This window comes from Eucyclogobius newberryi, unplaced genomic scaffold, assembly GCF_026437365.1.
Source record: "Eucyclogobius newberryi isolate DKJ021-1_F unplaced genomic scaffold, fEucNew1.0.hap1 SCAF_45, whole genome shotgun sequence".
Classification (NCBI taxonomy): Eukaryota; Metazoa; Chordata; class Actinopteri; order Gobiiformes; family Gobiidae; genus Eucyclogobius; species Eucyclogobius newberryi.
Window position 1 is genome coordinate 106,284 of NW_027316112.1, and position 14,809 is coordinate 121,092.

A 14,809-nucleotide genomic window follows, 5' to 3' on the forward strand; every position below is an offset into this window, starting at 1 on the left:
GATTGGCCCGGTCCAGGTCCTCCTCATCACTCACACCGCAGTGAAAGTCGCAGAACGGGGCACCTGGGTTCACGCATCTCACTGCCGAGCCATCTTCAGCACACCTGCGGAGATCAACGACAACGCGGGTGTCGGTCCACTCGTGGGTCGGACACAAGGGGCAACCACTGAGGACGTCGTGGGACCTTTTTGCAACGATCTCAAGTTCGAGAAAGTCGGGGTCCGAGCAGGTCGTAAACCTCGAAAGGCACCAGAGCCCACTGATCGAGTGCTCCGAGCACGGGGCAAGTTGCCAAAACCCGGCGCGGTTTAAAGCTCCACGATCTTCTGCATCGTCTGGTAATATCTACACAAATACTGTCTTCATCGTCTTCATGATTCCTGAGGCTCACCCGGCTCCTCCTGGGGGGAGGAGTCCCCCGGAGCGTCAGAGCTCTAAATGGTATCTGACCGACAGAAAGGTCGAGCTCAACATCAGGTTGCTGAACTATAGAATAATGATTTATGCACTGGGTCTGTCAATAGTTCTGGCGTTGGGAATAATATGGTTTATCACTCTGCCTAGCTGGATGTGGCCCCACAGAGAAAACAGAGTAGACCGTAACACTCGTACACTGCACTATGACGACACATCCAAGATCGAGTCTCTCACAGACACTTATAACCATTCCACCGTCTATACACTAAACTATTGGTATCGATATGCTAAATATGTAGCCGACAGTCACAAGCGGAGAGATTGTTATGTATGTACACACATGCCCATGGCAACCAACTCCCCACACGTGCTCCCTCTCCCTGTGCCTAATTTATCCAACATGTTACCTGGCACTCTAATTTCTAGAGATAATGTTAAACTTCTGAGTAGGATAGTTTGGTCTGCGTGGAGAGCGGTGATTCCTCTTCTCCCACGCAAGATTAAGTTCCGACCTCAGATTCACATCAGACCTCCTAAAAATGTAAAACTAGGGCCGCTTTTTGGACCAGTCCACATTCGACCTGGCTCTAAATTTACATGCTTTGCACAGACTATTGCATCCACCTTATCTATCGGTCCAGGATCTGAACTTAAACCACTCCATGTAGGGCAAATCCCTGATTTATATTGTTCCACAGTATATGTCCCGTGCACTTATCTGGTGAACAACACCCACTTGAACACCCACCTGAATAATTCTCAGGCGGGCCCCAAAACCACATGTGCACCTTACTTCACTGTTCCGGACATTTTAGGGACCGTTCCAAAAGAGGGGTACATGTTTCTTTGTGGATATTACATGTATGAATGTCTTCCGGCGGGATGGGTTGGCCGATGCGCAGCTGTGATTCCTTCAGATCATTCATACATAATATCCAGCATACCACATCACACACCCAGGACACAAAGGGATCTGGCATCTCATGACGCTGTTTGGGGGTCTGACGTGCCAGATGACCATAAAATTTGGACTACGGGGGAAAAGGTCCTATTTGCATTGTTCCCAAGTGTGGGAGTGGGTAAATTGATGTTGCGTATGGAGACTCTTAGCTATAGATTTACTGCTTTTATAAACACAACATTAGCTACTTTTGAGGCAGAGAGAGAGGAGATGCATGCACTTCGCGCAGTAGCACTTCAAAATCGTATTGTGCTGGATCAGATAACAGCCTCCAGTGGGGGGTGTGCACTTTACTAAAAGGGAGCTGCTGTACCTACATATCTGCTAATGATGAGGATGGGGGTGCGATCCAACAGGGACTCGCAAATTTGACCAGACTCCGTAATCTCATGGAATCTGAAACTGTCACTGCCACTCACCCTTTTTCTGTGTTAGGATGGGCTCTTACTTCCTGGCGTGACGTACTCATAAATGTTGGGATTATTGTAGGGGTAATCTTGATTCTGTTTTCTTGTGTTCTCCCATGTTTGTTCAAAGCGATTGGTAAAATGGTTTCTGCTCAATATGTGTCTGTTCAGGTTCCAGGGCCAGATAGAGACGCGTCTAAGCAAGACACAGGCTACATTAGTGATTCAGATGATGATTCAATCATCAAGGGAATGAGACCTTAAGCCAGTAACGGCATAAACAAGAGCGGAGGCAAATAAAACTTTAACAGTTTTATTAATTTCTTTTAAACTGTTTTTAAAATCACTGATTCAAAGGGAAATTGTAATGACTTAAATTAAGACAAGAGATAGACTGAAATCTTTATTTGATGAAATTAATCGAGCATTTTTTTTCTTCTTCCAGAAGTCAGCATCAGCCTGTCCGTCCTGAGCCCCATTCACAGGGGAATTCCTCCAGGTTTCTACTTTTATCCCAAAGAGGTTTGGTAGTTTTTTCCTGGCCGGTGGAGGGGGTCTCGGGACGGGGGAGCTGGGGTTAACTTTATTAATATAAATAATTTTATCTATTTTTTATTATTATTATTATTATTATTTTGATTATTATTTTATTTCTAATTCGTGTTTTTAATCATTAAATTGGTCATTTTTTATTAATATTTTTTTTGTTGATAATTTATCTAATTATTGTTATTATTCATTTTTTGTTGTGTTATTAATTATTAATTAATATTTTCTCTGATTGGTAATTGATTGATGATATGATATTAAACAGGGGTTTAAGATAATCAAAAGAGTGGTATTGTAATGGCAGAAAATGGGTCATGTCATGTCATTCTAATGATGTTTTAGGCCATGACATGTCACGGAATTAATATCTTTGTTGTTCTCCTGTGCAGATGGGATAAGAATATGAGGTCCTGATTATACTGAATATCTACTGTCCGGCGCCTCTTAATCATCAATTAATGCGTCAGGACCGGATTCAGTGTGGAAATGGTCTTTGATTAAACCTCTGAAGAGATGGAACCGTCACAGACGTGATAGTCTGGTCTATCTCTTTTTGAGCTGATTTGGGTTGTGATTATGTTATGTTTGTTACCACCTATAAAAGGTGTACTTTGTAACTTGTAAAGTTAGGTAGGGACAGAACGACCTTGTCTTAGGGAAAGTGAGGGTGTTTATCCACTGTGCACGTGAATAAACTTCCACCTTTTGAGAGAGACCGAGAGACTCTGTTTCTGCTTCAAGTTATTGCCTGGTTACTCTTTACTTGATCATTGTTCACAGGAAACTGCCGTAACACCGCGCACATCCTGCACATGACGGAACATGACGGAACATGACGGAACATGACGGAACATGACGGAACATGACGGAACATGGAGGAACATGGAGGAACATGGAGGAACATGGAGGAACATGACGGAACATGACGGAACATGGAGGAACATGGAGGAACATGGAGGAACATGACGGAACATGGAGGAACATGGAGGAACATGGAGGAACATGACGGAACATGGAGGAACATGGAGGAACATGGAGGAACATGGAGGAACATGACGGAACATGACGGAACATGACCGAACATGGAGGAACATGGAGGAACATGGAGGAACATGGAGGAACATGACGGAACATGACGGAACATGACGGAACATGACGGAACATGGAGGTACATGGAGGAACATGACGGAACATGACGGAACATGACGGAACATGACGGAACATGACGGAACATGGAGGTACATGGAGGAACATGACGGAACATGACGGAACATGGAGGAACATGGAGGAACATGACGGAACATGACGGAACATGACGGAACATGACGGAACATGACGGAACATGACGGAACATGGAGGAACATGGAGGAACATGACGGAACATGACGGAACATGGAGGAACATGGAGGAACATGGAGGAACATGGAGGAACATGACGGAACATGACGGAACATGGAGGTACATGGAGGAACATGACGGAACATGACGGAACATGGAGGAACATGGAGGAACATGACGGAACATGACGGAACATGACGGAACATGGAGGAACATGGAGGAACATGACGGAACATGACGGAACATGACGGAACATGGAGGAACATGGAGGAACATGACGGAACATGGAGGAACATGGAGGAACATGGAGGAACATGACGGAACATGACGGAACATGGAGGAACATGGAGGAACATGACGGAACATGACGGAACATGACGGAACATGACGGAACATGGAGGTACATGGAGGAACATGACGGAACATGACGGAACATGGAGGAACATGGAGGAACATGGAGGAACATGACGGAACATGACGGAACATGGAGGAACATGGAGGAACATGGAGGAACATGACGGAACATGACGGAACATGACGGAACATGGAGGAACATGGAGGAACATGGAGGAACATGACGGAACATGGAGGAACATGGAGGAACATGGAGGAACATGGAGGAACATGACGGAACATGGAGGAACATGGAGGAACATGGAGGAACATGGAGGAACATGGAGGAACATGGAGGAACATGGAGGAACATGACGGAACATGGAGGAACATGGAGGAACATGGAGGAACATGACGGAACATGACGGAACATGGAGGAACATGGAGGAACATGACGGAACATGGAGGAACATGGAGGAACATGACGGAACATGAAGGAACATGGAGGAACATGGAGGAACATGACGGAACATGGAGGAACATGACGGAACATGACGGAACATGACGGAACATGGAGGAACATGGAGGAACATGACGGAACATGACGGAACATGACGGAACATGGAGGAACATGACGGAACATGACGGAACATGGAGGAACATGGAGGAACATGGAGGAACATGGAGGAACATGACGGAACATGGAGGAACATGGAGGAACATGGAGGAACATGACGGAACATGACGGAACATGACGGAACATGACGGAACATGACGGAACATGGAGGAACATGGAGGAACATGAAGGAACATGACGGAACATGGAGGAACATGACGGAACATGGAGGAACATGGAGGAACATGGAGGAACATGGAGGAACATGGAGGCACATGGAGGAACATGACGGAACATGACGGAACATGGAGGAACATGGAGGAACATGAAGGAACATGGAGGAACATGGAGGAACATGACGGAACATGGAGGAACATGGAGGAACATGGAGGAACATGGAGGAACATGACGGAACATGAAGGAACATGGAGGAACATGGAGGAACATGACGGAACATGGAGGAACATGACGGAACATGACGGAACATGACGGAACATGGAGGAACATGACGGAACATGACGGAACATGACGGAACATGGAGGAACATGGAGGAACATGGAGGAACATGACGGAACATGGAGGAACATGACGGAACATGGAGGAACATGAAGGAACATGGAGGAACATGGAGGCACATGGAGGAACATGACGGAACATGGAGGAACATGGAGGAACATGGAGGAACATGACAGAACATGAAGGAACATGGAGGAACATGGAGGAACATGACGGAACATGGAGGAACATGACGGAACATGACGGAACATGACGGAACATGGAGGAACATGGAGGAACATGGAGGAACATGGAGGAACATGACGGAACATGACGGAACATGACGGAACATGGAGGAACATGGAGGAACATGGAGGAACATGGAGGAACATGGAGGAACATGACGGAACATGACGGAACATGGAGGAACATGGAGGAACATGACGGAACATGGAGGAACATGACGGAACATGGAGGAACATGGAGGAACATGACGGAACATGACGGAACATGACGGAACATGACGGAACATGGAGGAACATGGAGGAACATGGAGGAACATGGAGGAACATGACGGAACATGACGGAACATGACGGAACATGGAGGAACATGGAGGAACATGACGGAACATGGAGGAACATGACGGAACATGGAGGAACATGACGGAACATGACGGAACATGACGGAACATGACGGAACATGACGGAACATGGAGGAACATGGAGGAACATGACGGAACATGACGGAACATGACGGAACATGACGGAACATGGAGGAACATGGAGGAACATGGAGGAACATGACGGAACATGACGGAACATGGAGGAACATGACGGAACATGACGGAACATGACGGAACATGGAGGAACATGACGGAACATGACGGAACATGGAGGAACATGGAGGAACATGACGGAACATGGAGGAACATGGAGGAACATGGAGGAACATGAAGGAACATGGAGGAACATGGAGGAACATGGAGGAACATGGAGGAACATGGAGGAACATGGAGGAACATGGAGGAACATGGAGGAACATGACAGCGTCTTTTTGATTGTGCAAAATAAAAGAAATAAACACAACACGGACGACGTGAGGATTTTGTGTGAGTCAAACGGACTCAAAGGAGGAAACTAAGCAGTTTTTGGTGAAGATTGACTAGAAGCCAAAACAATCGCCCTCTGAAGTCTAAAATGGTTAAATGAAGCAGAAGTTGCCATGGAGACAGGATGATTGGCTCAGGGCAAAGAAAAGGGAGTGACACAAGTCAAAGCTCCAGGTTCAAAAAGAGATTTACAAAGAGAATCTGAACATGAACCACCTCAATCATTGAAGCTGCAGTAACAAGGGGCGTGTCCTGTTGCCACAGTAACAGATGAACACACCTCCAGCTCAGCTGTCGTTAGGACTCATTTCCACATCAAGTGTCATGAGTTTAATTATTCTTTAATGACAAAGTTCAGGGCATTAAAAATGATATAAATCCCACAATGTAATAAAATGACCTAAAACCAGCTGCACACTTAAGGAGCCTCCACTTTACATCAACGTCTGTGTAAACGCGCAGTAGAGCTGTCTGCGCACATGCGCAGTAGAGCTGTCTGCGCACATGCACAGTAGAGCTGTCTGCGCACATGCGCAGTAGAGCTGGAGCGCCGTGTACAGTGGCCGGGGCGTCGATAGCGCGCGTCCAGTGTGTAAACCTTTCAAATGCTCATATTCTGCGTCAGGCGCGTTCAGGCCGCGGCGTCTGTACGTGGTTAAGAGACTCACTTTGCACCTGTAACTGACAAAACTGTCCATGAGGTCAGAGGTCATGACATCAGTGGATCAGTCACTGAACTCTTCTTCATTGAAAAGATAAAATATGATTTTTTCAAATTCTAAACATAGATATATATTTTACTTTATCACTTTGTTCAAAGAACATTTTCACACAGAAACAAAAACATAATCATGAATATTAAAATATTGAAATATTGAAATATTGACTTCTGCTGTTTCAGAGACGGGTCAGAAATGAAGCTTCAGCGTGGCAAGTGTCACTGTCACAGACATGACATGAGAGGAGTTCTAGGAAAGGACCAGGGAAATGGCCCCAGAGGCTTTTCACCCTTTTGGGGCCAGGTCAGACTCTGGGTGATTTCCCTGGTCCCTTAGGTCCCTTAGGTCCCTTAGGTCCCTTAGGTGGTCCCTTAGGTCCCTTAGGTGGTCCTTTAGGTCCCTTAGGTCCCTTAGGTGGTCCTTTAGGTCCCTTAGGTCCCTTAGGTGGTCCTTTAGGTCCCTTAGGTCCTTTAGGTCCTACGTTCATGTGGAAATCTAGTGTTGATATTTAGTTATAAATGTGTAATTTTATGTTTCATGGATCAATAATTTGGTTGTTTAAATAAACATAATTCATTTGATTTATTTGTAGAATGTATTTGAGAGACAGCGCTCAGGGGGCGTGGCCAGGAGCGCAGGAGACAAATGCTTTTATGACCGTAGTATTCTCTTTACGGCTGTATTTGATTTCTCCTGTAACAAGTGTCACAAAACTCCCCCGCTCGGCCTCCTGCTGGTGCCAGAGTCAGGACTAAACATGGAGCGGCCTCCTGCTGGTGCCAGAGTCAGGACTAAACATGGAGCGGCCTCCTGCTGGTGCCAGAGTCAGGACTAAACATGGACCGGCCTCTTGCTGGTGCCAGAGTCAGGACTAAACATGGAGCGGCCTCCTGCTGGTGCCAGAGTCAGGACTAAACATGGAGCGGCCTCCTGCTGGTGCCAGAGTCAGGACTAAACATGGACCGGCCTCTTGCTGGTGCCAGAGTCAGGACTAAACATGGACCGGCCTCCTGCTGGTGCCAGAGTCAGGACTAAACATGGACCGGCCTCCTGCTGGTGCCAGAGTCAGGACTAAACATGGAGCGGCCTCCTGCTGGTGCCAGAGTCAGGACTAAACATGGACCGGCCTCTTGCTGGTGCCAGAGTCAGGACTAAACATGGACCGGCCTCCTGCTGGTGCCAGAGTCAGGACTAAACATGGACCGGCCTCCTGCTGGTGCCAGAGTCAGGACTAAACATGGACCGGCCTCCTGCTGGTGCCAGAGTCAGGACTAAACATGGACCGGCCTCTTGCTGGTGCCAGAGTCAGGACTAAACATGGACCGGCCTCTTGCTGGTGCCAGAGTCAGGACTAAACATGGACCGGCCTCCTGCTGGTGCCAGAGTCAGGACTAAACATGGGCCGTCCTCCTGCTGGTGCCAGAGTCAGGACTAAACATGGGCCGGCCTCCTGCTGGTGCCAGAGTCAGGACTAAACATGGACCGGCCTCCTGCTGGTGCCAGAGTCAGGACTAAACATGGACCGGCCTCCTGCTGGTGCCAGAGTCAGGACTAAACATGGACCGGCCTCTTGCTGGTGCCAGAGTCAGGACTAAACATGGACCGGCCTCCTGCTGGTGCCAGAGTCAGGACTAAACATGGACCGGCCTCCTGCTGGTGCCAGAGTCAGGACTAAACATGGACCGGCCTCCTGCTGGTGCCAGAGTCAGGACTAAACATGGACCGGCCTCTTGCTGGTGCCAGAGTCAGGACTAAACATGGACCGGCCTCCTGCTGGTGCCAGAGTCAGGACTAAACATGGACCGGCCTCCTGCTGGTGCCAGAGTCAGGACTAAACATGGACCGGCCTCCTGCTGGTGCCAGAGTCAGGACTAAACATGGACCGGCCTCTTGCTGGTGCCAGAGTCAGGACTAAACATGGACCGGCCTCCTGCTGGTGCCAGAGTCAGGACTAAACATGGGCCGTCCTCCTGCTGGTGCCAGAGTCAGGACTAAACATGGACCGGCCTCCTGCTGGTGCCAGAGTCAGGACTAAACATGGAGCGGCCTCCTGCTGGTGCCACATGGACCGGCCTCCTGCTGGTGCCAGAGTCAGGACTAGACATGGACCGGCCTCCTGCTGGTGCCAGAGTCAGGTCTAAACATGGAGCGGCCTCCTGCTGGTGCCAGAGTCAGGTCTAAACATGGAGCGGCCTCCTGCTGGTGCCAGAGTCAGGTCTAAACATGGGCCGTCCTCCTGCTGGTGCCAGAGTCAGGACTAAACATGGACCGGCCTCCTGCTGGTGCCAGAGTCAGGACTAAACATGGAGCGGCCTCCTGCTGGTGCCAGAGTCAGGACTAAACATGGACCGGCCTCCTGCTGGTGCCAGAGTCAGGACTAAACATGGACCGGCCTCCTGCTGGTGCCAGAGTCAGGACTAAACATGGACCGGCCTCCTGCTGGTGCCAGAGTCAGGACTAAACATGGAGCGGCCTCCTGCTGGTGCCAGAGTCAGGACTAAACATGGACCGGCCTCCTGCTGGTGCCAGAGTCAGGACTAAACATGGACCGGCCTCCTGCTGGTGCCAGAGTCAGGACTAAACATGGACCGGCCTCCTGCTGGTGCCAGAGTCAGGACTAAACATGGACCGGCCTCCTGCTGGTGCCTTGCCTTATTTATGCGACAGAGAAGATCCCAGAGATGAACCATAAACCTAACCTTTGACCCCTGAGCCTCAGTTCAACCTGACTCAGATTAAACGAGAGGTGAAAGGTCGAAGGTCACAGACTCACCTGACCCCAGGTGTACATGTTGTTGTGGGTCTGGGAGGGGTTCACTTTGGAGAGCAGGAACCGAGCCTGAAACACAAGCAGCAGGTCAGAGTCGAGCGTTGCTATGGTAACAGTCCTGAAGGTCACAGAGCGTTGCTATGGTAACAGTCCTGAAGGTCACAGAGCGTTGCTATGGTAACAGTCCTGAAGGTCACAGAGCGTTGCTATGGTAACAGTCCTGAAGGTCACAGAGCGTTGCTATGGTAACAGTCCTGAAGGTCACAGAGCGTTGCTATGGTAACAGGCCTGAAGGTCACAGAGCGTTGCTATGGTAACAGTCCTGAAGGTCACAGAGCGTTGCTATGGTAACAGTCCTGAAGGTCACAGAGCGTTGCTATGGTAACAGGCCTGAAGGTCACAGAGCGTTGCTATGGTAACAGGCCTGAAGGTCACAGAGCGTTGCTATGGTAACAGGTCTGAAGGTCACAGAGCGTTGCTATGGTAACAGGCCTGAAGGTCACAGAGCGTTGCTATGGTAACAGGCCTGAAGGTCAGAGCGTTGCTATGGTAACAGTCCTGAAGGTCACAGAGCGTTGCTATGGTAACAGGCCTGAAGGTCACAGAGCGTTGCTATGGTAACAGTCCTGAAGGTCACAGAGCGTTGCTATGGTAACAGGCCTGAAGGTCACAGAGCGTTGCTATGGTAACAGGCCTGAAGGTCAGAGCGTTGCTATGGTAACAGTCCTGAAGGTCACAGAGCGTTGCTATGGTAACAGGTCTGAAGGTCACAGAGCGTTGCTATGGTAACAGGCCTGAAGGTCACAGAGCGTTGCTATGGTAACAGGCCTGAAGGTCAGAGCGTTGCTATGGTAACAGTCCTGAAGGTCACAGAGCGTTGCTATGGTAACAGGCCTGAAGGTCACAGAGCGTTGCTATGGTAACAGGCCTGAAGGTCAGAGCGTTGCTATGGTAACAGTCCTGAAGGTCACAGAGCGTTGCTATGGTAACAGTCCTGAAGGTCACAGAGCGTTGCTATGGTAACAGGTCTGAAGGTCACAGAGCGTTGCTATGGTAACAGGCCTGAAGGTCAGAGCGTTGCTATGGTAACAGGTCTGAAGGTCACAGAGCGTTGCTATGGTAACAGGTCTGAAGGTCACAGAGCGTTGCTATGGTAACAGGCCTGAAGGTCACAGAGCGTTGCTATGGTAACAGGCCTGAAGGTCACAGAGCGTTGCTATGGTAACAGTCCTGAAGGTCACAGAGCGTTGCTATGGTAACAGGCCTGAAGGTCACAGAGCGTTGCTATGGTAACAGTCCTGAAGGTCACAGAGCGTTGCTATGGTAACAGGCCTGAAGGTCAGAGCGTTGCTATGGTAACAGTCCTGAAGGTCACAGAGCGTTGCTATGGTAACAGGTCTGAAGGTCACAGAGCGTTGCTATGGTAACAGGCCTGAAGGTCACAGAGCGTTGCTATGGTAACAGTCCTGAAGGTCACAGAGCGTTGCTATGGTAACAGTCCTGAAGGTCACAGAGCGTTGCTATGGTAAGAGGTCTGAAGGTCACAGAGCTTTGCTATGGTAACAGGCCTGAAGGTCACAGAGCGTTGCTATGGTAACAGGTCTGAAGGTCACAGAGCGTTGCTATGGTAACAGGCCTGAAGGTCACAGAGCGTTGCTATGGTAACAGGTCTGAAGGTCACAGAGCGTTGCTATGGTAACAGTCCTGAAGGTCACAGAGCGTTGCTATGGTAACAGTCCTGAAGGTCACAGAGCGTTGCTATGGTAACAGGCCTGAAGGTCACAGAGCGTTGCTATGGTAACAGGCCTGAAGGTCACAGAGCGTTGCTATGGTAACAGGTCTGAAGGTCACAGAGCGTTGCTATGGTAACAGGTCTGAAGGTCAGAGCGTTGCTATGGTAACAGTCCTGAAGGTCACAGAGCGTTGCTATGGTAACAGGCCTGAAGGTCACAGAGCGTTGCTATGGTAACAGGCCTGAAGGTCAGAGCGTTGCTATGGTAACAGGCCTGAAGGTCACAGAGCGTTGCTATGGTAACAGGCCTGAAGGTCAGAGCGTTGCTATGGTAACAGTCCTGAAGGTCACAGAGCGTTGCTATGGTAACAGTCCTGAAGGTCACAGAGCGTTGCTATGGTAACAGGTCTGAAGGTCACAGAGCGTTGCTATGGTAACAGGCCTGAAGGTCACAGAGCGTTGCTATGGTAACAGGCCTGAAGGTCACAGAGCGTTGCTATGGTAACAGTCCTGAAGGTCACAGAGCGTTGCTATGGTAACAGGCCTGAAGGTCACAGAGCGTTGCTATGGTAACAGGCCTGAAGGTCACAGAGCGTTGCTATGGTAACGTTGCTATGGTAACAGTCCTGAAGGTCACAGAGCGTTGCTATGGTAACGTTGCTATGGTAACAGGCCTGAAGGTCACAGAGCGTTGCTATGGTAACAGGCCTGAAGGTCACAGAGCGTTGCTATGGTAACAGGCCTGAAGGTCACAGAGCGTTGCTATGGTAACAGGCCTGAAGGTCACAGAGCGTTGCTATGGTAACAGGCCTGAAGGTCACAGAGCGTTGCTATGGTAACAGTCCTGAAGGTCACAGAGCGTTGCTATGGTAACAGGCCTGAAGGTCAGAGCGTTGCTATGGTAACAGTCCTGAAGGTCACAGAACGTTGCTATGGTAACAGTCCTGAAGGTCACAGAGCGTTGCTATGGTAACAGTCCTGAAGGTCACAGAGCGTTGCTATGGTAACAGGCCTGAAGGTCACAGAGCGTTGCTATGGTAACAGGCCTGAAGGTCACAGAGCGTTGCTATGGTAACAGGCCTGAAGGTCACAGAGCGTTGCTATGGTAACAGTCCTGAAGGTCACAGAGCGTTGCTATGGTAACAGGCCTGAAGGTCACAGAGCGTTGCTATGGTAACAGTCCTGAAGGTCACAGAGCGTTGCTATGGTAACAGTCCTGAAGGTCACAGAGCGTTGCTATGGTAACAGTCCTGAAGGTCACAGAACGTTGCTATGGTAACAGTCCTGAAGGTCACAGAGCGTTGCTATGGTAACAGTCCTGAAGGTCACAGAGCGTTGCTATGGTAACGTTGCTATGGTAACAGGCCTGAAGGTCACAGAGCGTTGCTATGGTAACAGGCCTGAAGGTCACAGAGCGTTGCTATGGTAACAGTCCTGAAGGTCACAGAGCGTTGCTATGGTAACAGGCCTGAAGGTCAGAGCGTTGCTATGGTAACAGTCCTGAAGGTCACAGAACGTTGCTATGGTAACAGGCCTGAAGGTCACAGAGCGTTGCTATGGTAACAGTCCTGAAGGTCACAGAGCGTTGCTATGGTAACAGGCCTGAAGGTCAGAGCGTTGCTATGGTAACAGTCCTGAAGGTCACAGAGCGTTGCTATGGTAACAGGCCTGAAGGTCACAGAGCGTTGCTATGGTAACAGTCCTGAAGGTCACAGAGCGTTGCTATGGTAACAGGCCTGAAGGTCAGAGCGTTGCTATGGTAACAGTCCTGAAGGTCACAGAGCGTTGCTATGGTAACAGGCCTGAAGGTCAGAGCGTTGCTATGGTAACAGGTCTGAAGGTCACAGAGCGTTGCTATGGTAACAGGCCTGAAGGTCACAGAGCGTTGCTATGGTAACAGTCCTGAAGGTCACAGAGCGTTGCTATGGTAACAGTCCTGAAGGTCACAGAACGTTGCTATGGTAACAGTCCTGAAGGTCACAGAGCGTTGCTATGGTAACAGTCCTGAAGGTCACAGAGCGTTGCTATGGTAACAGGCCTGAAGGTCAGAGCGTTGCTATGGTAACAGGTCTGAAGGTCACAGAGCGTTGCTATGGTAACAGGCCTGAAGGTCACAGAGCGTTGCTATGGTAACAGGCCTGAAGGTCAGAGCGTTGCTATGGTAACAGGCCTGAAGGTCAGAGCGTTGCTATGGTAACAGGTCTGAAGGTCACAGAGCGTTGCTATGGTAACAGGTCCATGGCTCACCTGGCTGCCTCCGTGCTCCGTGTCGATGTAGCGGGGCATGGGGAACCTGGTGTGGAGCAGTTCCTGGGCGTCGTCCACCGGAGCCTGGAGGAGGTGTTTAAAGTTCTCGTACTCGGGCATGTCGTGGTACCCGGCTTTCCTCCACTGAGCCACGGTCTGAGGAGAACACGTCACGTCAGGAACATGCTAATGTCACACCTGCAGCCTGGTTCCCATAGCAGCACGTTTCCATGGTTACACATGTGTGGTTGTTATGCCTGTTAGTGAGTTCCTTCAGTTACAAACATGACACAGAGAAAGACTCGAAAGAGACGAGATGATGTCATGGAGCTGATGAACAAACACGTGTCGCAGTGGAAGCTTTGAGAAGCTTTGAGAAGGCGCCGCGGTGTAACATGTGTGTGTCTTACACCGGGAAGAGCTCCATCCATCCAGACCACATCTCCTATGGACACTGTTCCAGCTTTAATAACATCAGCTGCAGAAATAACCAGTATTGTGGCTAAGAGAAGAGGTCAGAAGAGGAAGACGGGCTCGTGCGGCTCGTGCGGCTGAGGGAGCGAGGCCCTCACCTGGGATCTTCCTGTCCAATGTGAACTGTGGTGTAATAATGTCATGTCTTTGCCTGAGGCCATAGAACTTAGGTCTTATATGTGTAACATCCGGGTCACACTTCTTATGTCTCTGCAGACTCTGAACACTGAAGCTGCAGATCAGAGGTCAGAGGTCAGAGGACGTGTCACATGAGGTAGAACATTGAGTGTGTGTCTCTGCAATATGTTTAGACTGGTTTTGTGCATATGTGGCACCTGTTGTGCCTAAATAAGCTGAACTCAATGTTTGCTCTGGTCAGATCAGGGACAGAACGACAAATGTCTGTGAGAGACATGTGTCTGTGTGAGACATGCGTCTGTGTGAGACATGCGTCTGTGAGAGACATGCGTCTGTGAGAGACATGCGTCTGTGAGAGACATGCGTCTGTGAGAGACATGTGTCTGTGTGAGACATGTGTCTGTGAGAGACATGTGTCTGTGTGAGACATGTGTCTGTGAGAGACATGTGTCTGTGAGAGACATGTGTCTGTGAGAGACATGTGTCTGTGTGAGACATGTGTC

At 49.5% G+C, this 14,809-nt stretch overlaps 1 protein-coding gene across 2 annotated transcripts in view; it reads right to left on the reverse strand.

Annotated features, from left to right (window-relative positions):
• Nucleotides 1-14,809, reverse strand: part of LOC140380209 (protein transport protein Sec23A) — an 81,317-nt gene that overhangs the window by 6,888 nt on the left and 59,620 nt on the right. For both annotated transcript variants that reach the window (XM_072464373.1, XM_072464374.1), the window contains exons 18-19: nucleotides 13,695-13,850; nucleotides 9,719-9,784 (exon numbers count right to left, since the gene is read on the reverse strand). In XM_072464373.1, coding sequence (XP_072320474.1) covers nucleotides 9,719-9,784; nucleotides 13,695-13,850 — 222 coding nt within the window. The remainder of the gene's footprint in view (nucleotides 1-9,718; nucleotides 9,785-13,694; nucleotides 13,851-14,809) is intronic.